The 26,074-nt window shown below is 41.2% G+C and overlaps 3 protein-coding genes across 10 annotated transcripts in view; all 3 read right to left on the bottom strand.

Annotated features, from left to right (window-relative positions):
• Positions 1-703: 703 nt before the first annotated feature.
• LOC141783776 (potassium channel subfamily K member 17-like) lies at positions 704-7,330 on the bottom strand. Its single transcript, XM_074661272.1, has 5 exons — positions 7,115-7,330; positions 4,664-4,778; positions 2,932-3,098; positions 2,650-2,818; positions 704-1,977 (listed from the first exon to the last, which is right to left on the bottom strand). The coding sequence occupies exons 1-5, from the start codon at positions 7,328-7,330 to the stop codon at positions 1,727-1,729; spliced, it is 918 nt and encodes a 305-aa protein (XP_074517373.1). The 3' UTR covers positions 704-1,726.
• A 3,203-nt stretch (positions 7,331-10,533) lies between these two features.
• On the bottom strand, positions 10,534-14,961 carry LOC141783777 (potassium channel, subfamily K, member 16-like). 2 transcript variants are annotated; one of them, XM_074661273.1, is made up of 5 exons: positions 13,076-14,961; positions 11,708-11,822; positions 11,461-11,627; positions 10,917-11,085; positions 10,534-10,742 (listed from the first exon to the last, which is right to left on the bottom strand). In XM_074661273.1, the coding sequence occupies exons 1-5, from the start codon at positions 13,286-13,288 to the stop codon at positions 10,534-10,536; spliced, it is 873 nt and encodes a 290-aa protein (XP_074517374.1). In that variant the 5' UTR covers positions 13,289-14,961. The 2 variants fall into 2 exon arrangements, with proteins under 2 accessions (XP_074517374.1, XP_074517376.1); XM_074661275.1 differs by having other exon boundaries at positions 10,535-10,742; positions 10,921-11,085.
• Positions 14,962-17,882: 2,921 nt separating this feature from the next.
• The window catches only part of kif6 (kinesin family member 6), an 82,708-nt gene continuing 74,516 nt past the window's right edge, over positions 17,883-26,074 (bottom strand). For 2 of the 7 annotated variants that reach the window (XR_012597308.1, XR_012597309.1), the window contains exons 20-21: positions 25,012-25,094; positions 23,220-23,278 (exon numbers count right to left, since the gene is read on the bottom strand). Coding sequence is in view for 5 of the 7 variants with exons in the window: in XM_074660981.1 (XP_074517082.1) it covers positions 20,122-20,195; positions 20,666-20,775; positions 22,960-23,064; positions 23,192-23,278; positions 25,012-25,094 (459 nt within the window). In the remaining 2 variants the exon portion in view is untranslated. Of the gene's footprint in view, positions 18,457-18,478; positions 20,196-20,665; positions 20,776-22,959; positions 23,065-23,191; positions 23,279-25,011; positions 25,095-26,074 lie in introns of those variants that run through there. The other 5 variants (XM_074660986.1, XM_074660985.1, XM_074660984.1 and 2 more) reach the window with 5 other exon arrangements.

Here is a 26,074-nt window from a genome sequence, read left to right as displayed (position 1 = left end):
AGATTCCATTGAATATTAGATTGAGTTAGCAGGTGGGTTCTTTTGGTGAATTAAATAAAGATAGATGATGCTGGTGATGATGATGATGATGGCACCTCAATTTCAGCGAGTCTTGTCTCACTGTGGACAGTAAGCAGACTAAACCCCTGGTCGATTAGACAGAATGAGTGAGAGGCACCAGCCTTCTCACACATGCTGAGCCCTCATTGAACCGTGGCCAAACAGGTATGTGGCATTTTGTTGTATAACGGTCACAGTCCTGTCACTCTCACTCCATTCCCCCCCTTCATACTTCCCACAATCCATACAGAGAAAAATAAAAAAAAAAGCAGAAATCTTTTCCCTCTTTAGTGTCTGGAATTTTGCACTTTCCCTAAAAATATCTCTCCCTTTCTTCAACTCCATTCTCCTTGTCTTACCATCCATCTCCCCAGCACTCTCATTTTCCACTCTGTCCCCGCCGCTCGCCGTCTGTCTTTGTCATTCACTCCTCCTCAGTGTTGCCTGACTTGCTCTGTGATATATGAGCCTCAAGAGGCCGTTTGTGCCTCTATGTCCTGCATTGTTTCTATTCTAGTGTGGGCCATTGTCAAGAGAAAGTATGCAGCAAAACACCAACAAACAAAAAACAAATACATAATGAAATCTGTACACATTTATTTAATTATGCAATAAGGACAAGAAATTACATTTGATTGGAAATTTCTTTGTGGATAGTGTAGTTTGGGTTTATAATATATTCTTTTGAATAGGAAAATGTAGGAATATATTGACTGTTTGGATGTGATCTGTTTATATGATTACAACATTATTCAGTATATAGTGAATATTTGCTGCTTTGCATCTGGTTTGAATGTTAAGTCCAGTGTCAGTATAATAACACCACCTAGTGGATATAAAAGCTAATTCCAGCATAGATGAGCTTTCCTAAAGGCTCTACATAGGACATGATTAAGCAAGTAACACATTTCAAATAAAAACAAGAATATTATAGGATTTCTCTAGTATTAATATATCAGTATAATAGTATTTGGTATATTTAGATATTAGTTGTTAGCATTTTAATATTGTACATAAACATTGATTTTGTGCTGCCCATCACAACAACAACAAAAAAGTGAAAACCTGTGTACACAAATCAATACATTACATTTTGTGACTATTTCACAAACTGAGCTGGTTGCTCAGACAGTCAAAAGCAGAATGCCACTAAGTTGGCAAATGACTTGGTTTGTGGTCAGTGGGGTGAGCAACACACCGAGAGGCCAAAGAGCAACAGACAGACTGACTGCAGTGTTCCACTGACCACTAACTCATACACAGATACATGGGGCAAAGTAAGTGTTGACCCAGTATCCTTCACTAGACTTTAATCTCTTTTTTTAACCAAGTAGATTACAAGCAGTCCCATGTTTACGGTGACATGTTAACAGGCTGAACAGCACGTCGATGTCGCATGCCGTCAAAAACAAACAAACCTGACTCAACAAAAATGAGTCAATATTTTAAGGGTGGTTGAGGAGCAAGGATCAAAACTGACAAACTGCTCGTCACATATTATATCATCACAGACTCTCAACATTTACAGTCTCATAACACACACACACACACATCCTGCCATGGCTTAGCCACATCCCATGATGTATTGTTTCCCATGTCCTGATCTACAGACAAATATTTCTATAACTAGGTCAGCTCACTGAGATCTTCACCTTGTTTTGCAGTTTTACTGAGTCATCGGAGGCTTCTTGATCTCATCTTCCTCCTCCACCTGTGTGTCTGGGTTGTCGATCTCTGCGCTGCCGGACGCTTCCTCCTTCCTCCCTCCAGCCCACCGCTGTTTGAAGTGGCTGTTGAGCCGCTCCAGGATGTCGATGGAGTGGTTGATGACGAGGGAGAGCCAGGCCAGGCCGAAGAAGATCCAACAGGCCATGAGGACGCTGTACCACTCTGGGTATTCTTTGTCTGGATTACTGTCTGTAAAAGAATGACTCAATTAATATAAAGCAAAGTATAGTGTTAAAAAAACCTCAATGTGTTGAATCTGTTGACAATCGGCATTGCAGACTCTTAGAACTAAGGGTTTCACAAGAGCTCTTCCTGAACGTCTACCCATTTGCTTGATCTTAATTTTACTGTATAATATAACAGAACAGTCTGGCACAATTGAAATCGACTGCACCACTGAAATAGTAACGGCTGTAGTAGAACTAATTTCATAAAATCTCCTTGATCGGGAAGCATGAGTGTTGTAGGTTGCGCTGGACCACATCAGCCCGGCCCATTAAGGCTTAAAGTAAAACCAGGGTTAGTGTGTTAAAGGTTCTATGGGTAGTCCCCTGGGTTCTACTGTAGGCTATATGAAACCCCTGGGATATTTAAGAGTTCTTGGTAGAACCCCATGGGTGGGTTCTTGTTAGTACCCTTAGGTTGAAAGGATCTGGATATAACCCCCAGAGAAGGTTCTGGTTGCAACCATTACACCATAGAAGGGTTCTCTGTAGAACCTCTCATAGGGGGTTCTGGGTGGAACCTTTCACAGATGGTTTTAGGTATAACCTTTTATGTTAAGGGTTCCAGGTGGAAACTTTATAAAAGGTTCTATCAGGAACCAAAAAGGGTTCTACAGTGTGATTACTGTTGCCGTACCTGCCACAAAGTCTCCGAAGCCGATGGTGCTGAGGGTGATGAAGCAGTAGTACATGGCCTGGGAGAAGGTCCAGCCCTCATGCAGCTGGAACAGAATCATGGGCACAACGAAGAAGAGCACCGCTCCACACAGGTAAGACACCAGGTGGACAAAGAAGCGGGTACACTTCTGCCGAGAGAAGTGAGTCAAATTCCAAAAGAATCATTTTTACACTTGTAATGTGCGGAGACAGAATTTTCCAGAGTAATCTGAAACATCTAAGTGATTAAAGATCTGCTCACTCTTCGCCCGGTCTTCCCCTCGAGGAAGTCGGAGATGTTCCTCTCGATAGCGAGCATGTACTTGCCCACCCTGTTGAGCACCACCATGTTGAGCGGGATACCGATCAGTGCGAAGAACACACAGAAGATCTGGCCAGCAGTGGAAAGGGGACTCATGTTCCCATAACCTGCAAAACTGTAAACTGTTAGTGTGTCCTCTCACTGTGGTGTAAGGACAAGAAGAACTGTAAGACCCTTTCATTGACAAACAAGCGTCATCTTGAAATAAATACACAATGAAAAAAAAATAAAGAGGAGCACTTTTGAAAAGTGCCACATGCTCAGAAATCTTCAAAAACACATACAAAATTAAAAAAAAACATGTATTTATTAATTAAATTAAAAAAAGGTAAAATAAAACAAACAAAACAGCTTGTGCCTGATATGGTAATTTCCCATATTATTCTAAATGAGAGGGTAATAGCTAGAGACGTGACTTGAGGCCAGATTTTCACAGTTTTTGTAGCTTCCCGACAAAAGCTACAGATCAGAGGCAAATCGGCATTGGCTCGCATCATGGCATCGATGCTCATAAGCGTCATGTGTGAACTGTTCAAAGATGCGAGTCGAGAGGCTTGACGATGCTCGCCAACGCTCGCCGATGCCTCGCAGACGCATTCCAGATATCTCGCATCTCGCATCTTTGAACAGTTCACACATGACGCTTACGAGCATCGATGCCATGATGCGAGCCAATGCCTATTTGCCTCGGATCTGTCGATTTTGGCGTGAAGCTCCAAAAACTGTGCTAAATATCTGGACCTGTTGGGGACCATGGATGTATAAAGAAAACTGGATACAGCGTTCATTCCTATGAGAGTTGCTCAGTGGCGCGTGAAGCCAAAATGGCTGCCGAGTGATAAAGTACCCGGATCTACCGGCGATCTTCTGCATCCATTGGGGCCAAAGAGCAGGCACAGTAGCGTTTCCTTGAACTCCACCTCCCAGCCCCTCGCTCCAGCCTCTGTCTGGGTCTCATTCACATGAACGGAGGAAGGAGAATAACTCTGGATTCAGCTATTTTACAACTTTTAGGACCTAATGTACTAAATAAGGGCTATGAGAGAGTGTTTTTATTGGGAAGTTGATTTACCTCAAAGAAAATTATCCGCTGATTTACTGATGTCTCTTTCCCAATGTAAGTCTATGGGAAAAAAGTCTTTTTGGGCCAAATGGCATCATGAAATGGACTACAAACATTCGCTTTAAAGCCCGGCACTCTTCCTGGGGGCTTGGTGGAAATAGGCTATTTCGTAAACAACTGCCAACAACAACATCAGCATTGTGTCTCGAGTATGGTATCACGTTTTTTATTGTGTATTTTTGTGACAAAACATAGTTTGGAGACCTCATGGGGGATTCCTCCTGGGGAAAGATCTTGTAGTGTGTGACCTCCTGTCGCCGGTCAGTCATGTAGTATGAAAACCACAACAACCTCAAGACTCAGGTTCAATCTGATGACTTTGAAAGTCGTGTAGTGTGAACTTAGCTTTATTTATACCAACAGGAATACAATTTTTTGGGGGTCTAAAATGAGTAAAGAAAAACTGGTCATATGGGTTGTTGACCAGGTTAAAAGCCTGATATTATCAAATCACAGATGTTTAGGTTGCACAAACCAAATTCTATTGTCTAGAATTGTTAGATTATTGTGTCATTAAAATCTCTGGGGTTTCATCCTGTGTTGTCTAACCTATAGTTGTCACCACAGTGGCAGCAAACACAGCTGAGCTGGTGAATTTCCAGAATCCGTCCGTGGTGTAGTTGCCTTTCAAACTCAGTCCTGCCTTGGATGCCTCTTGAACAACCTGAAACAGATCAAAATGACAAACTGGGTAAAAATGGTCAAACTCAATTGAAACAATGGCGTAACTCATGGACTTGGGTCAGACCTTCTGACTCACAGTTATGTAACTCCTGTATACGTATTGATCCAATACCTTTTAGGTCAATATAGTACAGTTGTCGGCCTGACATGGTGAAGCCCCCTCTCAGCACTGTGTCAGCCAGAGCAAATATGTTGATACAGTCTGTTACATAAATGTCTCGAGTTCATCACCAGAGTGGGAAATTGCTCCAAAAGAAATACATAACAGTCTGAGACCTGTGACCTTGTTATTGAAGTCTTTAAAGGGGAACTACGCCCATTTTTAAAAATTCATACATGTTATTTCTATGGTCTAAGACGGTCGAAAAAATATTGGCAAACATGAACAACTCTCTGCCATGGACTGTATATAAGAAGTGGACGTGATCAATGTGACGTCATCCATTGGTTTGTGGACTGCCATTTTGATGCTTCGAGATTGGCATTTTGGCTGACGCCATCTTGGTTTTTGGCAACCGGAAGTGACACAAGAGGGTGGAGCTAAGTACAACTGAATAAGACATTTTTATGGGACCAAAATATTACAATTTACTTAATGAACACACTGTGAAAGGGTTAAAGTTCTAAGATGAAAACACGGACAACCCCCAGACCGGACAATGCCGTGGTAGCGACCTGTCAATCACAAGGTAGCCCCGCCCTAAAGCATCCCCTGCTTTATGGTTTATTTGACTCTAAATGGGACCATAATTTACTAAATGAACATCATGCTGTATTGAAGTAACTAGTGATTGAGAACATAAACTTATGTTTACAATGTTTAGGGTCATTTTCTCATAGACTTCTATACAATCGGACTTCTTTTTGCATCCAGAGGAGTCGCCCCCTGCTGGCTATTAGAAAGAATGCAAGTTTAAGGCACTTCCGCATTGGCCTCACTTTTCCGACCCGGAAATTGCCCGTTGCTCTCTCCCGTCTCTCGCCGTGTTTTCCGCAGTTATGTTACGTTGTTTAAGTACAAATTTGACTTATTATTTTGAAGGTCCAGTGTGTAGGATCTGGCGGTATCTAGCAGTGAGGTGAGGTGATTGCAACCGACTGAAGCCTCTCCCGTGTACCAAGCGTGTTGGAGAGCTACGGTGGCTGATGCGAAAACGCGAATGGCCCTCTCTCTAGAGCCGGTTGTAGGTCATTTGGAACAGAGCCAGTGCGTAGAGTGTGTGTGTGTATGTGGGAAGTGAGTGGTGAAGCAAGAGAGAGAGAGAGAGTAGTAGTGAGTAGTATAGAATAGTAATAGTAGAATAGTTAACAGTGTTTGGTTTGTCCGTTCTGGGCTACTGTAGAAACATGGCGGTGCAACATAGCGGACTTCGTGAAGATGACCCGCTCCCTATGTCGATATAAACGGCTCATTCTAACAGAACATAAATAATGATTCTTATTATCAGGTGATCAAACACTAAAGAAAACATACTTATGAATATTATATTCCATTTCTGCCAATAGATCCCCTTAAATGCTACACAGTGGTCCAGCCTTGATGTCTTTCCTAAACCTAACTAAGTAGTTTTGTTGCCTGAACATAACTGCGACTGTTTTCACAGTACGAAACATCATAAATGAATGTGAAAAGCCTAAAATGCCTTATCATGACATGCAGACATGTCGTACTTTTTTTTTTTAATACGCCTTCCCATGAGATTCGGTTGCAGTGGCAAATGCTCAAACTCTTGTCTCAGATTACCCGGCAGAATTATCAACAATCTATTGTTGCTCTTACTATGCAAACAGTGCTTGCAACACAACGTGCTTTTCTCCAGAATGGATTTCATCAGATCATCTCATCTCATCGGTTTCCAATGAAAAGATTGCACAACTTTGCTGCTGTGTAAATCAAGTCAGGGCAGGGTTGGAAAAGCTGGTATTTGCATGGAAGAAGTTGCCTCTTTGCCACATAATGGACCTACAAGTGATTGCAAATGGCCGTCCATTTCTTTCAGTGGCAGATTAGTTTGTTGTTCTTGTTTAAAGGATCAAATCTATATTATGTCCGACTACTGTTGTTGATTACTTGAGTGATTTATTGGCAGTGAAGGTAAAATGGAAAACACATAACTGATATGAATCTCACGTCTTTTTAAATCAGTAACTTTGGTTGTGTTGGCCACTACACAGGAGTAAACAGTCAAATACTGAAACACTGTTTCAACTGTATGCTAGCTGTAAAAAGCAATGAAATACATTTAAAACATTCTCCATGTCTCCTCCTCAACCCATTCCTTAAACCTGAATCTCTTTTCATGCCCCGAGCCTCACCTGAGCCACCGCCTCCAGGCCTTCTTGGTTCAGACAGGTGTACGTCGTGAGCACCATCTTTTTGTTCGACAGCAAACGACCGATGTCCTTCTGTCCGAGATCTCCCTCCAGCTTCCAGAAAACCACCCCGCCGATCAGCACGTAGGTCACGTAGACCACCCCGAGCACGAGGATGGAGGACACCTGCGCCAAGTTGAACATCTCCTTTATTCCCATCTCGGGGCTCCCTGGTACAGAACGAGCTGAGCGTCTTGACCTCTGCAGCCGGGGACAGCGAGGAGTGAGGGTTTACCTGCTCGGCTTCTCATCTTTCCATGCAGTGCAGGCAAATGAACCTCCACCCGCACTACTGTTTCAATCACTCCAATGACCTGCCATGCAAATTTAGAGGAGCGAAATGAGAAGAGGGAGAGTCAAAAGCACAGGTTGGGCTGTAGGTGAGGACTGTGGATAAGGTCAAATGTTGGGAGTTTTCTGGCCAAAATGAGCCACTGCCTATGAGGTCATGGAGGTTATGGCAGGGGGTCAATTGAAGACCGGTCACAGTAGTTGGTGTGTGGTTTCTAGAGGCACTGTACAATCTCTAGGACTGAGAAAATAACACATTATACATGTATTAAGGCTGTCAAAGTTAATGCGATAATAACATGTTAATGCAAATTCGTTTTAACGCCACTAAATTCTTTAAAGCTTTAACGCAACTTGCATTTTTAGGTTATAGCGGGCTCAGTTTTAAAGCTAGAGTGGAGATACTGGCGAGAGAAAAACTGGCATGTACATTTTCAAAGGGGTCCCTTGACCTCTGACCTCAAGATATGTGAATGAAAATGGGTTATATGGGTACCCACGAGTCTCCCCTTTACAGACATGCCCACTTTATGATAATCACATGCAGTTTGGGGCAAGTCATAGTCAAGTCAGCACACTGACACACTGACAGCTGTTGTTGCCTGTTGGGCTGCGGTTTGCCATGTTATGATTTGAGCATATTTTTCATGCAAAATGCAGTACCTGTGAGGGTTTCTGGACAATATTTGTCATTTTTTGTGTTGTTAATTGATTTCCAATAATAAATATATACATACATTTGCGTAAAGCAGCATATTTGTCCACTCCCATGTTGATAAGAGTATTAAATACTTGACAAATCTCCCTTTAAGGTACATTTTGAATAGATCAAAAAATTGGATTTATTTGCGATTAATCGCGATTATATATTTGAATCGATTGACAGCCCTAATAGGTATTTCAGTTGCATTTCATTCTTCGGGACGACAGTTCTCACACCGACTGGTTTCAGACAGAAAGTGACAGTTCTCGCTCTGCTAACAGTTGCGGCCAGTTGGAGCCCTCCTCCTCCTCCTCCTGTATTCCAGCTGCCTCTCTGGGATCAGTCCTGTGTGCTCTCGGGTCACCTCACACCACCATCTTGATTAATGTGTTTGTTTAAAGGAGCCCTCTGTGCTCAATTCACCAGAGTTTACCGTCAGTACACAAACACAGATGTGGACTCACATGATCACACACACACAACATACATATACACATGGACACTTGCACAGTGTGACATTAGAACATTCTAATGAAGCATTTGGGTAATACAATAAAAAGAAAATAAACAAAAAGTACAAAAAGACACAGATTCATCGTTTGACAGGTGTCCACAATTCAACCTGTTGTCTGCGGGTGGAAAAACATTACAGGATTCCTACCTGAGGAAAAACACTTTTTTTCATATTGAGACTTTTAACCTGGGCCCGTATTTATCAAACTGCCAAAAGTAAAAAATAATAATAAAAAAATAATAATAATTTCCTAATATGTACTCCCTATTCGTGTATTATAATTTTTTTTTGCTATATTATATTATAAAATATTATATATTATAGTTTTCCATGTTAATCTGTTAATCTGCAATAAATCTAAGGATTTAAAAAAAAAAAAAAAAATGGACAATCAAACAGATGTAGGTTAAATGCTTGTTTCTAATTGGCTATACCTAATCAAAGCACACGTGATCAATCCCATGATCACTTCTGAGTAGAGTGACCAGATGAGAATGGGTCGTGTCTAGAAGGTAACCCACAATTTGCGAAAACATGCAAAAACTCTCTCGAGACTCGCTGCCCGATGACCTCTTGCAACTTGTGGGTTACCTTGTGGACACGACCCTCGTGGTGAAATTCGGGACAGGGCGGAGTTGGGGGTGGGCGTGGCCAAGTGTCCGCGGTGGGTGTGGCCTCCAGTACATTACATTCAGTGTCAACGAACAGTAGTAATAGAGTGCTCCAGGGATGACGTATTTTTGTAGGCCAACCAGGAAGTTAGCATCACCCTGGGTTCCCTTGACAGAAAGCCAATGGGATTGTTCCATTGGGTTTTGGATTATTGCAGAAAATAAGCTCTGTGGCAAAAAAACGACTATGATACTTACATGTTTTGTTCAGCAAGATAACAAAACGTTAAAATCTCTTCAGCTTGTGTTAACCACAGACCTTATTTCAGGTATCTAACTAAAATCACATTGACTTCCAGACGAGGGAACCGGAAGTACCAGAAATGCTAACTCATTTACGGGTTTTAGGACTCATTCCTGTATCTCTGTAACACTTTGTTTGGATGTCGGGAGGCAGCAGTGATACATTGGTTATTTCCCTTCCCACTCCTCCCATTCCCTCCAGTGACGTTTTGGCTGGATGTTCAGCATGTCCTGGGACACCGATGGATGGATTCATTTCCTTCCATAAATGTTTTAATTCAACAACGGTATAGCTATGCATTGCCGCTGTATGCATAGTTATTTATCAACTCCAAGCACTACTGTACATGGCTAAAAAAAAAAATACAACAGCCATAATTCATGTAGGCAGTGTTGACTGTGGGCAACACCAAAATAATGTTTCACAACGATCAGTATTTAATGTTTCATTAGACTATAACGAATCAAAACTCGGGTTTATTCTAATTTTCCAATCCCAAATTACGAGCAGTTGTCCCGAATACTATACACTATACTATATACTATACTACATTGTCAGTAGGAGTTTCTAAATGTGTTCTCAAGTGTAATTCTTAGAAGTTTGATAAATACGGGCTCTGATCTACTGTACAGTACTGACTCCTTGGCTTGGTTGAGGTAGAATTTTTCGAAACAAAAGCCTGTAATGTTTTTCCATCTTATTTGTATAATATATTCAAACAATTCTCGACAAGGTGAAACGTAAAGCATTTAAAGAAGGAATAAATATGCTGGGGCATATATCTTACAAAAACAGATTTTGCTAATAGCTGCTACATCCGTTTTCTTACTGTACCATGTATCATCATATGTACAGAAAACTGCACTTGAATTCTACCAAGTGAATATTACATGCAGAAGACAATATAGAACATGTAAACTTCCCATCTACAGTCCACTGTCAGATCTTTGACACGTCTTCTAGTTTACTGGATGACGCGTCCTCTTCCTCCTCCTGTTTCTTAAAGCCTGGATGAGTCAGGCCGATCGCATGCTCCATTACTCTGGCTCCCATGTTGAGGATGAGAGCAAGCCAAGCCAAGGCAAAGATGATCCATATGCCGGCGAGGCTGCGGTACAGAGAGATGTACTCCTTGCCCGGGTCGGTCCCTACAAGAATCAACATTTCAGTTCATCTCAGACGGAAACATCGGGTCAGAATGTAGATGTTCTCGCTTTATATACATTAAAATTACAACACGGTGATCGCCTCGAAGCATTAAAAGGCAGTTTTTATCAGTGGTCTTTCCACCACATTAGCGCTTGTTTGCTCTCTCTACTCACCCACCACATAATCTCCAAAACCAATGGTGCTGAGGGTAATGAAGGCGAAATAGAAGCCCTCGCCGAACGTCCAGCTTTCCACGTAACTGAACACCAGAGGAGGGATGACCAAAAACAGCAGGCTGCCCGTGATGAAGAACAAGCTCACTGCCAGAGGCTCGACTGTTTGCTATAGGAAAGAAACAGGTGAGATCCATACATAGGCATCAGTTGGGCATGACAAAGTGGCCTTTTCTTGGCATATTTTATCGGGTTGATCTCTACAGCGATGGCTAGCAAAAGCAAAGCAAAAATTACCATAAACCGTATCTCAGATGTTTTGGTTGCAAACAGACATGTAACTCAAGTCATTTGGTCTTAAGGCCCTGACACACCAAGCCAACGGTTGGCCACAGAGAATATTTTCTGCAATAATCCAAAACCCAATGGAATAATCCAATTGGCTTTTGCAAATGCAAATAAACATATGTGAATGGAAACACAGCTGCAGACTAGTCCCCATCTCTGGTAGCAAATAGAGGGTTAATGGCTAATGCGTCAGTACCTTGTGTGGAACAACCGAGACCATTCCCCTCTCCAGTCGACCCAGGTGGATGGTGAGGCACTTCCCCAGCTGTTTGAGGAAGGCCAGGTTCAGTGGGATTCCACACAGGGCGTAAAACACACAAAACACCTGACCAGATACAGTGCTGGGGGAGAGATTACCGTAGCCTGCGGACAAGACAGCGGTTTGTCATTATTTTGATTAAATCAGACAAGTTCAAATGCTGAATAGTGTAAAAGGTGCTCACCTATAGTTGTGACTACTGTGCCTGCAAAAAAGAAGGAGCTACTGAAATCCCAGTTGCTGGGGTTGGTTGAGTTGCCTGAGGGATTCACTCCCTTTTCCCAGGCATCCAAAATCACCTGAGAACACACACACAAACACGTGTATTAAAATGCTAGAATAAGGTCACACTCACCTCACTAATGCTTCCAACATCGACCCAATATCATGGGAAGGTGTGTAACAGCTCAGTCGCACAACAGTTCGTGAAATAGTCATGAAATTTAATGTATTGATTTGTGTAATTTTTTTTCGTTATGGTCAGCACAAAATCAATTTGTATGTAATCCACGTAATTGTGAACCGGGAAGTCTAGAGAGCAGCAAACGCTGCGTATAGACGAGGTCGGGGTGGATGGGTGGGTCAAAAAACACATGAAGTTGCAGAGGAGACTGGTGTTAGTGTCCCATGTGAAACCACAAGTCTAAGTTGATTTATTTGTCACGTAACTTCCGTACTTAAGTTACAGCACGTCCGAAGTTATTTAAACCCAAACCGCAATCTTTTTCTAAACCTTACTAAGGAGTTTTGTTGCCTAAGCCTAACCGAGTCGATCTACTCCTAAACCTAACTAAGTCGTTTTATTTTGAAAAGACTACAGCGGAAATTGACACATGGGTAACGTGTTGCTGGACATTCGTAGGAAAATGCACAAAAAATATGTTGTTGAATGTCGTGCTGAATGTCAAGAAAAAGAAGAGAAATTAGTGTCCATGTACACGAATCAAATAGATTAAATTTCGAGAGTATTTCACCAACTGCCTTGAATGTGTGTTATGTTTAAATAGCACAAAAATACAAGGACATTCTGCATGTCATGAGGACGCAGGTGACTGTAAACAGTCACAGGTACACATTATATGGTGTAAATGGAACGCCAAAAGCGAGACAGACATTTTTATTGCATGCTAAACACTGCGTATTATCGTGGCATCCATACGCGTTTTCGGGTGAACAGGCTGACCATGTATTCCATGAATCATGTTGGTTAATATTTGGGATCATGACCCACTTATTGATTTATTAAGTCAGGTTACTGTAACACCATTTATTGTATTTACTTAACCTAATCATAAAATTGATCATGAGCCCTTTTTGTCATCATATTTACTCAGCGAAGTACAGACTTGTATACAATTAGGGGCCTTTTGTCAATCATCTCTACTTTGATCTGTATTTTAGCACGTTACCATTTTGAATAAACTGGCAAATTTGGTCTAATATGACAAAATCCAGATTAGTATTACATTATAAATAAATGAATGTTCTACTGTTGTGCTTTAAGAGCACTTATGAGAGAAGAATTCCTTAAAGAACTGGGAAGAAAGTGAACCTGAACAAACTTCTCCAAGGCCGGTCCGTCCAGGCAGGTGTAATTAGCCAAGAAGTGCAACTTCTCCAGCTGGAAGTGGTTCCGGTTGTTGCTCTCAGCCTCCCGCTCCAGTACCTGGAAGATGGTGGCCCCGACCAGCAGGTATGTGAAGTGGGCCGCGGTCAAAAGTGCCGTCCAGCTCACTTTGACCCGCATCAACTGGAAACTCGCCATCAACCTCCTCCAGCGCCGGAATGGACCCAAACACTGATGCTCAAACTCAGAGAAGAGGTTAATCACTTCAGAAAGGACTAACAATCAAAGTCTTGATGGAACACGCAAATCTCATGAATAGCTCCCCAAAGACAGCTTCCATTATTGCAGATTGTGAGATTCTTCTCCAAAAGAGCGTAAAGGAAATTGTCAAAAATGAGACAAAAATGTATTCAAAGTAAATGAGTTCTCTTACAGCCAGTTTTAAATCACAGCGACATCGAGAAAAGGTTGACGTTTGGTATCTTGGGGCGACAGCTCTAAATGGATGACCCTCCGAACATCTCGACTCAGTGCTCTCACTCTGATTGGTCAGAGTTCCGTAGATGTCTGGGCTGTGATTTATGGGTTGCTCGGGTAACGATCAAACGCCTCTTCTCCATTAGTGCGACATCTGGACACACATATACACTTTCAACTGTTTCCACTAATAAGGAAGCGGTGGCAGCATCTCGTCAGCAGAACAAAAGTTAATGTTTGACCTGATTGCTGTCGGTCGTCCGAGCGCCCACAGTTGTGGAGTGCTGATAACAGAGCCTTTCAATACTATTCTGCATTGTGGAGGCTCATTTTATCTGGTGAAGTGTATTTCAACCACAAACTATTGGATTCCTAAATTTACTTTGCAAAAAATTGCTGTTGAATTTGGATTTTGGAGAGGTGTAGAGAGCACCACTTAACCATGGGCCGTAAACCAAGGAGCTGAAAGAAGTGTCATGAGAGAACCTAATGGGGTTTTATGGCTGCAGTGTTTAGAAAGCTGGCATGGGCGAGACACTACAGGCATAAACATCGATTTTTCATACACTGGTCAATTTTGCTTTCATGTCTTCTTTCTGGCTAGTGGAAAGAAAACATTAAAAACACAGATTTAGGTGTTTATTTTACTACTTGGTCTATTTGCGTCTGTAGATTTCTCCTAAATTCACCAAAAGTTAGCATTAGATAATGCTAAGCAAACTTTCTGTTGCTGTAGTTACACTGGCTAGACCCAGCTGCTGTTACCACCAGCGTTGGCATTTGTGCAGACTGAGTTAGAGTTTCTAAAGCCGCTAACTGAAGGTCCGTCACCGAGAAATATGACTGTTACAGTAGCTTGGGAAATAGCGATACGCGGGCACTGAATTTGATGAATTTACTGTTTATCAAACCACAAATGAGAAAAAAATTAGCTTGCTAACGTACCCTCTACTCCAGCCATTCTCAACCAGTGTGCCGCGGCCCACCGGTGGGCCTCAGAGCGCCATCTAGTGTGCCGCGGAGGCAGTGGTACTAGATTATTTTTTTATTATTATTTAGCAAAGTGAACAGGTAAAACCTAAAGGAGGTAAGATGCCAGCTGCCGTAAAACCAAAGCCTATTGAAGGAGGCGGACACGGGTCTTGTATTGGGTATAACACATGCGCAGTGTAACTGGAGCTGCGGTCGTGCGTTGCGATCGGCTCAATTTCGGCGAGTGCAGAGCAGATATTACTGCGCATGTGCGGTACCCCGAAGGCGCGTTGATTAAGTATGACCCAACCTCCTTTAATAGGCCTTGTGTAAAAACACCAAACATCATCAGGTAGAGACAAACGTGTTTGCCACTGTTAGCTAGCTAACGTTCTCGGATGCAGTGAGACAAAATGGATCGGTTTTTAAAGCGAAAAAGTGATGTGGGAGACAACTCTGCGCCAGTAAAAGCTCCGAAGCGTGTGGTGAGGAAATATGACCCTGAATACATTAAATTTGGATTCGTAATGGCAGGCATTGATGCTGAGCCCAAGGCACAATGTGTTGAATGTGGTGAAATCTTGTCAAATGAGGCGCTAAAACCATCGAAGCTCCAGAGACACTTAAACACAAAGCACCCAGGATGTGTCGAGAAGCCAAAAGAATATTTCCTAAGGAAAAGGGACGGGCTTCAGGCACAACAGAAAGTCATCACAACATTAACAACTCAGTCAAAAGCCACTTTGAAAGCTAGCTACATGGTTGCTGCTCGTGTAGCTCGTAGCAAGAAACCCTTTACGATTGCAGAGGAGCTTATTTTGCCAAGCGCTGTGGATATGTGCCGAGAGTTACTGGGGGAAGCCGCTGCAACCAAAATTCAGCTTATGATATTATTTGGAAATAATAATGTCTTTAATTCAGAAAAACAGAGCAGATTTTTCTCAAAATTCGTAGATAAAAATCTTGTTAATTCAGGGCAGACTTTTTTTTTCTCAAGTGGATGCATTATGCTTCCATAGGAAACCATTAAATTTTTTTAAAGGTGATACACTTTCAACTTTCAATAAAAAAGACAAAATAAAATCACTTAATTTGTAAATACACTGTATTAAGGTTTTATTTCTTAAATTTTTTTTTTGTATTTGTTTGTATAAATAGCGAAATACTACTTTTACAGCCTAGAACTGTTCTACAATACTATTTTGAGTGATTATTAGGGAATATTTGTACATTTTATAAGAGCCTGTGTAATTTTCTTGTATTTTGGGCTCCCGGTAGCTTTATACTTCATCAGGCGTATAGAAACCGCTACCATGCTTGTAGTCGGACAGTTTAAAAGGAGCTAAGACAAAAAAAATGAATGTAGAGAAAGTCGGCACAAATGAGCCAAAATCAACCTGAACACCAGAGGGGCTAAAAGCAAAGTTGACATTTGAAAGTGAACAACGGTCTACTATGTATGTGGGATGGTGGAATTGCTGTAAAACCAAAAATATTGGAGCTGTGTGTCATGTGTCATCGTCTCAAGAACACTCCCATTATTAAAGGAAACACTATGCTCTCTAAGCCAAGCTATTTGATAGTTACACACTTCATTAGCTACCGCTGCTATTTAGTCTGACGTAGAAACGTTTCTGGGATTTGTGTCTATTTTGGTGTCAATTAAAAAAAGAGCTTCAAGTACAAACGTCATGAAGAGAGCCACAGAAGTGACTGAGAGGAATAACAGATATCATGACTTGACCAAAGAGGGCTCTTTTTCTCTAAGGCAACTGGATGCAAATTTTGCAGCTGCTTGTCATCTGTCAAACAAATCAACGCAAAGCCATGCAAACAGGTTGTCTCCGATGTCCAAAGGTTGTCTTCTGTTTGGGTATAGGTGTGTAGCGAAGGCTCTGACGTGACAGGGTGGGCTGATTTTAATTGCCAGCTGACGTCGACGGATACAGCGAATGTGAGGAGCGCTTGGGCAGTCAGATGAAACCCATCCACTGTCTGATGGGATGGAATCTATCTAAATTGTGAATTGGCCAGTCCAATGCTAATATTCAACTGAATGTAACTTAGCTTGACTGATATTATCTACACTAAACTATCACATGAAATGTTGCCATAATTGAATGAATGCATCCATTCAGCTCAATACACAATAATCATTACTCCATGCAAAGATATCTTCGTAAACGTATTTGAATTTCAAATACTGTATCTCAAGGAAGTCCTGTACAGACTTCCAGACACCCTGTCTGGGTGTTTCCTTGCCTTCTGCCCAGTGCATGCTGGGATAGGCTCCACCTCACTGTGTCCCTCAATAGCAGTGAGCACAGATGGGAATTAGTGACCCATTAGTGAAACTGCTGCACAATAATAGATTTTGCTTGTATAATATGCTTTTAACATCTCATAAAGTGTACAATACTTGCAAATAGGCTCATATTTCAAGGAGAGTCACAGTCAACTCTTCGATACAGCCTTTGGAATGTAACTATGGATTTCCAGTATACCAGCACTGGTGTAACGGGGAATACATTTGAGTAATTTAACTAATGATGCAACCAAACGTCTGAGTCGTCCTTATGCCCTTCATGGCGGAAGTTTGTGAAGAGTCGCTTAAGGAAGTCAATTTTCCTAGGTCATTTTCTGGTCCTTTCCTAAACCTAACTAAGTAGTTTGTTTCCTAAGCCTAACCAAGTCGATCTATTCCTAAGCCTAACCAAGTTGCTCTTTTCCTAAACCTAACCAAGTCAATCTTTTTCTAAACCTAACTAAGTAATTTCTTTCCTAAGCCTAACCAAGTGGATCTTTTCCTAAACCTAACCAAGTGGATATTTTCCTAAGCCTAACCAAGTCAATCTTTTCCTAAACCTAACTAAGCAGTTTTGTTGCCTAAACTTAACCAAGTGGATATTTTCCTAAACCTAACTAAGCAATTTTGTTGCCTAAACTTAACCAAGTGGATATTTTCCTAAACCTAACTAAGTGGATATTTTCCTAAGTCTAACCAAGTCAATCTTTTCCTAAACCTAACTTAGTAGTTTTATTTTGAAAAGACTGTAGCGGAAATTGACACATGCGTCACGTGTTGCTGGACATTCGTAGGAAAACACACAAAAAATACGTTGTTTAAAGGGAAATTTGTGTCTACGTGCATTAATCAAATAGATTGAATTACGGGACTACTTCACGAGCTGCCGTGAGACTGTGTTGGCTGAGCAGCAGCTTCCCAAAGAAAACAGAATAGGCTGTTAAAGTGGACCAAACAACTGATAATACGTGTTTGTCACTGCTAAGTTCACATGGTGAAGTAACTCATAAACAACTTAGGCTAGTAACTGCAAAGTACTACAGTAATACGCGTTATGTTTATTTTTTACAGAATATCAGAAATAATCAGGAAATCTACTGTACATATATTACACACCTCTATTTACAACATTTTACACAAGATGTGTTACACTTAGAATAAAATGAAACCAGACAGAAATATGACATGCATTTGTCATTCTGCGTGAGGACACTTCCTGTGACGATTTCTTCTTTAAACACATACTGGAGCCAGCTGGTTTCCTGTTGTCCGCTCCTTCCTCTGATATCTTGAGACAACATTTGTTCAGATCAAATGGCCGGCGCTGGCTGTGATTTATACCGCTGCCCATTATATCACTGACACACTATCCGGGACGAAGTGTGTGTATGCATGTAAAAATCAGACAGGATGTGTGGCTCGTGTTTAGCAAACAATAGTTTTTTATGAAAAATCTAGTATGTTTTGGACCCAGTTGAGATCATTTCTTCACACATCCTCAGTCCATCGTGATAATGTCTAATAAATGTTTTTTTAGGGACAGATGTGGAGGTTGTACAAGCAGTCAGATGACAGGCCTTCATCAGAACTTCATGTTATTACTGAGGTGGGCCTGAAATACAGAAAAACAATGCAGGGCAGATTACACATCCAGATAAAAGCAGTATGCAACCTCAGGGTCTGAAAAGTGAAGCCAATGTGTAAGTGCCTTACACTTGTATTCTTTCTAATAGCCAGCAGGGGGCGACTCCTCTGGTTGCAAAAAGAAGTCAGATTGTATAGAAGTCTATGAGAAAATGAACCTATTTCTCACTTGATTTATTACCTCAGTAAACATTGTAAACATGAGTTTATGGTTTCAATCACTAGTTTCAAGTCTTCTTCAATACAGCATGATGTTCATTTAGTAAATTATGGTCTCATTTAGAGTCAAATAGACCATAAAGCACCTTGTGATTGACAGGTCGCTATTACAGAGTTGTCCGGTCTGGGTGTTGTCCGTTTTAGAATTTTAACTCTCACAGTGTGTTTTCAGTTCATGAAAGTAACTTCAACATTGTGGTCGCATAAAAATGTCTTATTCAGCGTTCGGTTGTTCTTAGCTCCACCCTCTCGTGTCACTTCTGGTTGCCAAAAAAACGAGTCGGCGACAGCTAAAAATCAAGATAGCGACGACCAAAATGCCAAACTCGAGGCTTCAAAACAGTCATGTCTAGATGGTTACCCAGAAGTTGCGAAAACTCTTGTGGGATGAAGATCAAGATGGTGAAGACCAAGAGGCCTGCGGCCAAAAACCAAGACAGCTGCGGCCAAAAACCAAGATGGCGAAAATGCAGAATTCAAGGCTTCAAAACAGTCATGTCTAGATGGTTACCCAGAAGTTGCAAAAACATGGAAAACTCTTGTGAGATGAAAATCAAGAAGTTGACGGCTAAAAACCGAGATGGCTGTGGCCAAAAACCAAGATGGCTGTGGCCAAAAACCAAGATGGCTGTGGCCAAAAACAAAGTTGGGGACAGTCAAAATGCGGAACTCAACGCTTCAAAACAGCCATGTCTAGATGGTTACCCAGAAGTAGCGAAAACGTGTGAAAACGTGAGACTCGGTGCCCGGCAACCCTACCCAAACCTTAACCATCTCGCGAGTTTCGCAGCGAGTTTCGCAACTTGTGGGTTACCTTCTAGACACGGCCCTTCAAAACCGTAGTCCACAAACCAATGGGTGACGCCACGGTGACTACGTCCCCTTCTTATATACAGTCTATAGTTGAAAGTGTTTGAGAAATAAACATGAAAAAGCCCCGAAAGTCTTTCCTTTAGCCATCAAGCAATATGTCAAGACAATGTGCTGTCCTTGCTCTTACAAACTCAAAATGTTTTTGTTTTGATTGTTTTTTGTCTTTATTTTAAGAGTAACAATCCCTGAATGAAACGCCCCTAAAGCAGCCTTCACTCTGAAATCATGCTGTCTGTTTCTTTTTGCCAGTTTCCCTACACTTCCCAGCATGCTCTAGTGACTTAAAAGCTGTTTTGATATAGGAGGGATATCACCATACGGGGGTTACCAAACAACCAAGGAGAGGGGCTTTCCTGTCAAAACACAGTCGCTATCCAGCTAAGTAGTGCCAAGGTAAAGAGGCATGAAATGAGTCTTCCTTGCCTGAAGTGGGGAAAGAGAAGGAAGGATAGAGACTTCAGAGGGCACATGTGCTCTTCGGCCTGTTTTTCTGTCTGGTGTCTCTGCTCGTTTGGCCATCGTTCTGTCTGTTCACATGACCTCAGCCGTTCTGGATATCTAGTGGCAAACCACAAGACAGCCAAGTCCGCTTTCCTAGCGTGCCAAAGCAAGTAGCTACACGAGGGTCAAAGGAGAGGAGAGAGTGGAACGGAGAGAAGAACCACATCAGAGCAAAAGCAGAGTAGTTGTAGAGCTAGAAAAAGTGAGGCTGCTACAGTAAAGGGAGTCAGAGTGAGACCTGTTTGTGTGAAATGATGGGATCTTGAACAAAAAAGAAATTCCCAACTAGTCGAGCACTGCTGCCAGGAAAAATCCAAAGTGAATCTGAAATCAATTTCAACTTATAAGTGGTAACTTATCAAGTGTTCTATCTCACAGGTAGTTTCTAATATAGAATGTGGTGTTTACTAATTAAAAATGACTCTCAAAAGCTCAAAACAAGACATTTATGGTGAAGTGCTGCAATACAAGGCATCACACCACCAGAGGGCAGCGTTGAATGCAAGATGCATATTGTGTGAGAGCTTAGGGAGTATATTATTTCTTGCTTTGTGCATGTGTGTGTGTGTGTGTGTGTGTGTTACCTGTCCTGTTGAGGAGGTTTTGCCTGGCTCTGACAAAGGCCAGGATGTCAGCATCAGCCTGCTGGTCTCCAGTCATGGGAATAGAGGAGGATGAGGTGGTAGAGAGGGCCCTGAAATGTACATGTGTGTAATGTAGTATGATAATATATCAGCATTAGTTCTTCACAGATTCTGTAACACAAGTAAGGAAATTATATTGCTCTAACTTGTAGCAATGTTTTTACTTTCAATGCATGTGTTGGGGGGGGGGCATAAGCGTCAAAGCCCCTTGCCATTCTGAACACCACCATAGCTGTGAAATGTTTGAACTGTTCCGAATGCTTTAACCCTTTGTGACTCATAGGGACATTTTGGGCTTTTTAATTTTTCGATCATTTTGTGCTTTGTCAACCTCAGCTCCTATAATAAGTCTATAATAAGCTGTGGAGCCAATTACACAAATGTTCCTAATGAAACCCACTAAAACCACAGATTTTGATCATTACAGTATAAAATCATGCATTCTGTAATATCAGGCTTTAAATCTTAGAGCCCTGGCTTCAAAAATTCTAGTTTTTACTATTTTCCACCAAATTGAGCCATGTTCTCATGTTTGCCCTGTGGGGCAAATACATGCTATTTCCCGGTCTCCACTAGGAGCATTGCTGCTGTATTATAAGTTTGATGCGATTCATTAAAATCAATGTTGTTGCCAATTATTGATATATCCCAGACTGTGAAAAAAAATCCCCTTGATATTTAGTATAAAGAAAATAATTCATTGTTATGTCCCGCCCACCCCCCCAAAAAAAGAAAATCAAACAACAGTGGCATTATGTAAACAAACAGGCATTTAAAGGGTTAAAATACAGAAAATTTATGAATATCCAGGACTGATGTTGGTTAAAACATTTAACTCTGTGAAAGTGGAAAATAATATTGATATAGAATATTTTATAGCAGTTTTATGAAGAAGACATTTTTGTTCTCTAAGGTTTTTTTTTAATCTGACACTGCACAAAAATAAAAATGCATCAAAATCAACGTTGTTGCTAATCATTGACATATCCCAGGCGGTGAAATTTTTTTTTTAGCATTTCTTCATAAAGCGTTATGTAAATAAACTGGCATTTAATTGCTTAAAATTTATGAAAATTAATGAATATTTGGTAGTGATGATCAGAACTGAAGTTGGGTAAAAAACTTTCCTCAGTGAAAGTGATAAATAATATTAATATAGCATTTTATGGCAGTTTATTAACACAGATTTTTGTTTTTGATTTTTTGATTTTTGTCCCCTTTGAAGTGAAGCACAAGGGTTAAAGGTGCTAAAAGGGAGATTGGAAGCATTTCTGTTGCCTCTTCATGGCTCTCAATATGGCGCAAGTTGAGTCGCCGGTACGTTGCTAACGGTGCTAACAGTGAAAACAAGGGCAACACTGCCGACAGAGCTAACAGTGTTAACCCGGGAGGCACTGGACGGTGGGTGCTACGCTTCCGCGACGGCGCCATTGGTCGCAACACCGTGAGGCTATGTCAACAAAACACAGAGAAGCTCTGATTACAACACACTGAGGGAGAGTGACTTCATTCTCTGCTCAGGTAGACATTACTCCTCTATATCTTCACATAGCTAATAGTTGTTTGATGCTATATTAATGCTCTGGATATCGTATAGAGAACCTTTAAGGAAACAAGCTAAACACCTTAACAGGTAACAGCTCCTCACATCATGGAGCCTCTGGATAAAACTATAGTATGTCTGTACAACAAGTGGTTGCTGGAGAGACGAATAAAAGCATACAGTACCGTATATGTCATTCACTGAGTGTTTAACTGTGGTTGTAAAAACGGTAGTTCCAGCAGCAGCGTTCAGGTCTTTAATTTGTTAAATAGAGTTTGGAGACATTACTTCACAATGACATAAAAAGTTATGGCCACGTTCATAAGTGGAGAGAAAACACGGCCCAGCTATAAAATCTACAGGTCCTGTAAGCTGTATGTGTAGACTTGAGAGCTACTGTAAACATGTGGCATATGCTACTCTATTGATTGCATGTGTGCATACACTTGAGAAATGTACAGATTGTGGTGAAATACACAGTTCGCTCGTAGGGGAAAATTGTTAAAACATTTTTTTACAGTTGGCCAAGTTTTCAGATGCCTTATCTAATAATAATAGCATGTCGAATGAGCAGAATGTCAGACAGAGAAAGACCTACAAAGCTACAGCTTTGCTCAATGTAGGTGCTATAATTTCATGTTTTCAAAGCCAAGCATTAATTTCCAACATGCCACGCCAGCCCTCCACGTACCTCCACTCAGACGAAGGAGTGAAGTCAGTCACCCTCCCATCCAGGGACTCATCACGTCCTGCTGGGACAGCCGTCGAGGGAGGTACGCTTTTGGGGCCGAAGCTTCTGGAATAGAAAACAGAAAATGTAATAACTACAATTTCCTGATGACGAGGACAAAGTGTGACATGAAGTGTTATCCGGGAGTAGCTCATAGGAAAACAAATAAGAGATTAAGTGAAGCTAAACTGACCTGAGGTGTTGAACAGCAGTGGGGGAGTCTGGATTTGGGTCTTGGCCTGCTGGAAGGTCTCTCACTGTGCTGCTCAGACCAGGTGTACTGAATACAACAAGTTAGGAGAGCATTTCTTAAATAGTGTTACACCATAATTCCACAGATTATCTTGATCCATAGGTGCAATACAGCAAATGAAACTCATACAGTGGGTCTCCACTCACTGTATCTCATTCTCTCTTTGTTTCTCAGTATCATCACATACATGTGCTTGTGTTAACCACAAGAGGGAGCAACAATGCAAGTAGTTTTTATGCACACTGGGTGTCTGCATGTTCACCGAGTTCAATTTAAGACTTTTGAGAACTTTTTAATAGATAAAGAATGCAATTTAATATCTGTTTCAGTATGAAAGTATGATGGAAAACCAGTAGGGATGATATGGTCTAAGATTATTTGATATTATATCACATTTACTTCCCAGCAGTATATAACAGTAATTCCTGATGATACAGTAAATTAAATTAATGCAAGCAGGACCCAGATAAGTGGAAGAAAATGAATACGTGAATTCAAAATATTCAGTTAATTGACAAAGCGCTTCCTAGCTACTGTAGTGACAGTGTTTGCTACAGGTGTGACGGTGCTGACTGAAAGGATTAAACAGCCTCCTGCATGACCAATCCACCATCACAACAATCCAACTTTTAGTTTAGAGGTTTGTAACGTCTCCTGACAGCCTGCAATCAGATACAAAAAAAACATTTATAACTAACTACAGCAGGAAAAAGAAAATATTGAAGACTTTTTTATTAATATTTTTTTAATAAAGGCTGTCAATAGATTAAAATATTTAATCACGATTAATCGCAAATTAATCACACATGGATCTTAAAGGGAGATTGGTCAAGTATTTAATACTCTTATCAACATGGGAGTGGACAAATATGCTGCTTTATGCAAATGTATGTATATATTTATTATTGTAAATCAATTAACAACACAAAACAATGACAAATATTGTCCAGAAATCCTCACAGGTACTGCATTTAGCATAAAAAATATGCTCAAATCATAACATGACAAACTGCAGTCCAACAGGCAACAACAGCTGTCAGTGTGTCAGTGTGCTGACTTGACTATGACTTGCCCCAAACTGCATGTGATTATCATAAAGTGGGCATGTCTGTAAAGGGGAGACTCGTGGGTACCCATAGAACCCATTTTCATTCACATATCTGGAGGTCAGAGGTCAAGAGACCCCTTTGAAAATGACCATGCCAGTTTTTCCTCGCCAAAATTTTGTGTAAGTTTGGAGTTTATTCACCCTCCTTCCTGACAAGCTAGTATGACATTCCTTAGGTTTTCTAGTTGAATATGATATCAGTATCTTCACTGTATCTTTAAAACTGAGCCCGCTACAACCTAAAAATCGCAAGTTGCGTTAATGCCTTAAAGAAATTAGTAGCGTTAAAACAAATTTGCGTTAACACGTTATTACCATGTTAACTTTGACAGCTACTCAGGTAATTTATTGAGGAAATCTGAATCCAGTGCTTTTTAAGCAGGCCATTAATTAAGTGCTATTCAAGCACAGATGTCGAAAGAGTAAAAATAACAGGAACGAATTGAGCGGAAATGAGTCAGTGAGGGGAAGACGTTTTTCCTTTTTACTTGTCTGGTTTCTGTACGTGACCAATCGGCTCAGTACAGACTCAAAATGAATGACCACTACACCTAAAACGTTAACGTCCACACTTTGAATAAGTCTACATTTACATCTGTTGGGAGGGATTGAAGGACAGACAAAAAAACATCATCATCAAAACGTGTCTCACCGAAGTCCTGGAGGGCTAGGTGAAGACGGCTGCAGGGTTCCACTTGGCGACCCTGTGTGACATCTGGCTGTGGCCTCACACTCCTAGTCACAATCATTGAGAAACTACTGAACAGTTTCTGGAACAGTTCTCGGCAAACATCATTCCATACTGATGACAGTTAAACACGATGTGGCCATGTGTACCTTACAGCTAGAGGGGAAGAGACGACCTCGGGTATTTTTGTGTTGTCTAGCTCTGTCGTGTCTCTCACTCAAAAGTTTGATCGATCGATGTGTGTTCCAAAAACAGGACGATAAATAGACGAACAAAGTTGTAAAGCTGCCTGCTTCCTGCTTGGAAGGCATAAAACTGCACATGCGAGGTCTGTCTGTCAGACTTCCTCTTCTTTCCAGTGATAAATTCCCAAAACCTTGCTCAGAAGTGAGTGAGATATTGTTCACCATTCGTAAGATCAAAACCGAAGTGTAAAAATGCCAGCAGTGTCTGCTGGTCAGATGTCTGCTGCTTAACATCTTCTTTGTGGTTGGTTTTTCTGAAATGTGCACGACAGCCATCAAAGGCCAGGCAAAGAGTGTGAGACCAGAGACTTAATTCTCTGTGAGTGTTCTTAGTTTGTGACAGTAGATGACTGTCGGCACGCCAACATTTTGGAGAAACAGACAGGAGTACCAGCACGGGAGCAAAACGATGTGCTGCTGTAGACGGAGGCAGCTGCAAAACACATTTTAGACATCTAAAAGAATCAATATCAGTTTAAGTTTATGTTATATTTTCAATATTTTCCCCGCTTTATCTTGCTGTCAGACAGCCCTTTCCGACGGGGAACTGAAGCCGTTGTATCCATCTCGCCAAAGCCACCAGACTCCATCGACAAAAACAGTAATTTTACCTCGCAGAACACTGGAGTTGTTGGTCTACCGCTACCTCGATCGGTTAGTTTGTTTGTGTTATTGTGTGACTTTGGTGAATCCGGACTAACCAAAGTCACCCAATAACACAAACAAACTAACCGATGTTCATGCGAGGTAAAATTACTGGTTTTGTCAATGGAGTCTGGTGG

The sequence above is a fragment of the Sebastes fasciatus genome, chromosome 15 (assembly GCF_043250625.1).
Source record: "Sebastes fasciatus isolate fSebFas1 chromosome 15, fSebFas1.pri, whole genome shotgun sequence".
NCBI lineage: Eukaryota > Metazoa > Chordata > Actinopteri > Perciformes > Sebastidae > Sebastes > Sebastes fasciatus.
The sequence above is the reverse complement of the archived record's forward strand: the minus strand, read 5'-3'. Positions and strand labels throughout refer to the sequence as shown.

Coding starts and splice junctions, on each gene's coding strand:
- LOC141783776 (XM_074661272.1), bottom strand. CDS start 7,330: ATGGGAATAAAGGAGATGTTCAACTTGGCGCAGGTGTCCTCCATCCTC. Junction 3,099..4,663: donor CACTGTGGTGACAACTATAG/GTTAGACAACAC, acceptor ACAGTTTTGCAG/GTTATGGGAACATGAGTCCC. Junction 2,819..2,931: donor AGGGGAAGACCGGGCGAAGA/GTGAGCAGATCT, acceptor TTCTCTCGGCAG/AAGTGTACCCGCTTCTTTGT.
- LOC141783777 (XM_074661273.1), bottom strand. CDS start 13,288: ATGGCGAGTTTCCAGTTGATGCGGGTCAAAGTGAGCTGGACGGCACTT. Junction 11,086..11,460: donor TCTCGGTTGTTCCACACAAG/GTACTGACGCAT, acceptor TCTTTCCTATAG/CAAACAGTCGAGCCTCTGGC. Junction 10,743..10,916: donor TTTTGGAGATTATGTGGTGG/GTGAGTAGAGAG, acceptor TGATTCTTGTAG/GGACCGACCCGGGCAAGGAG.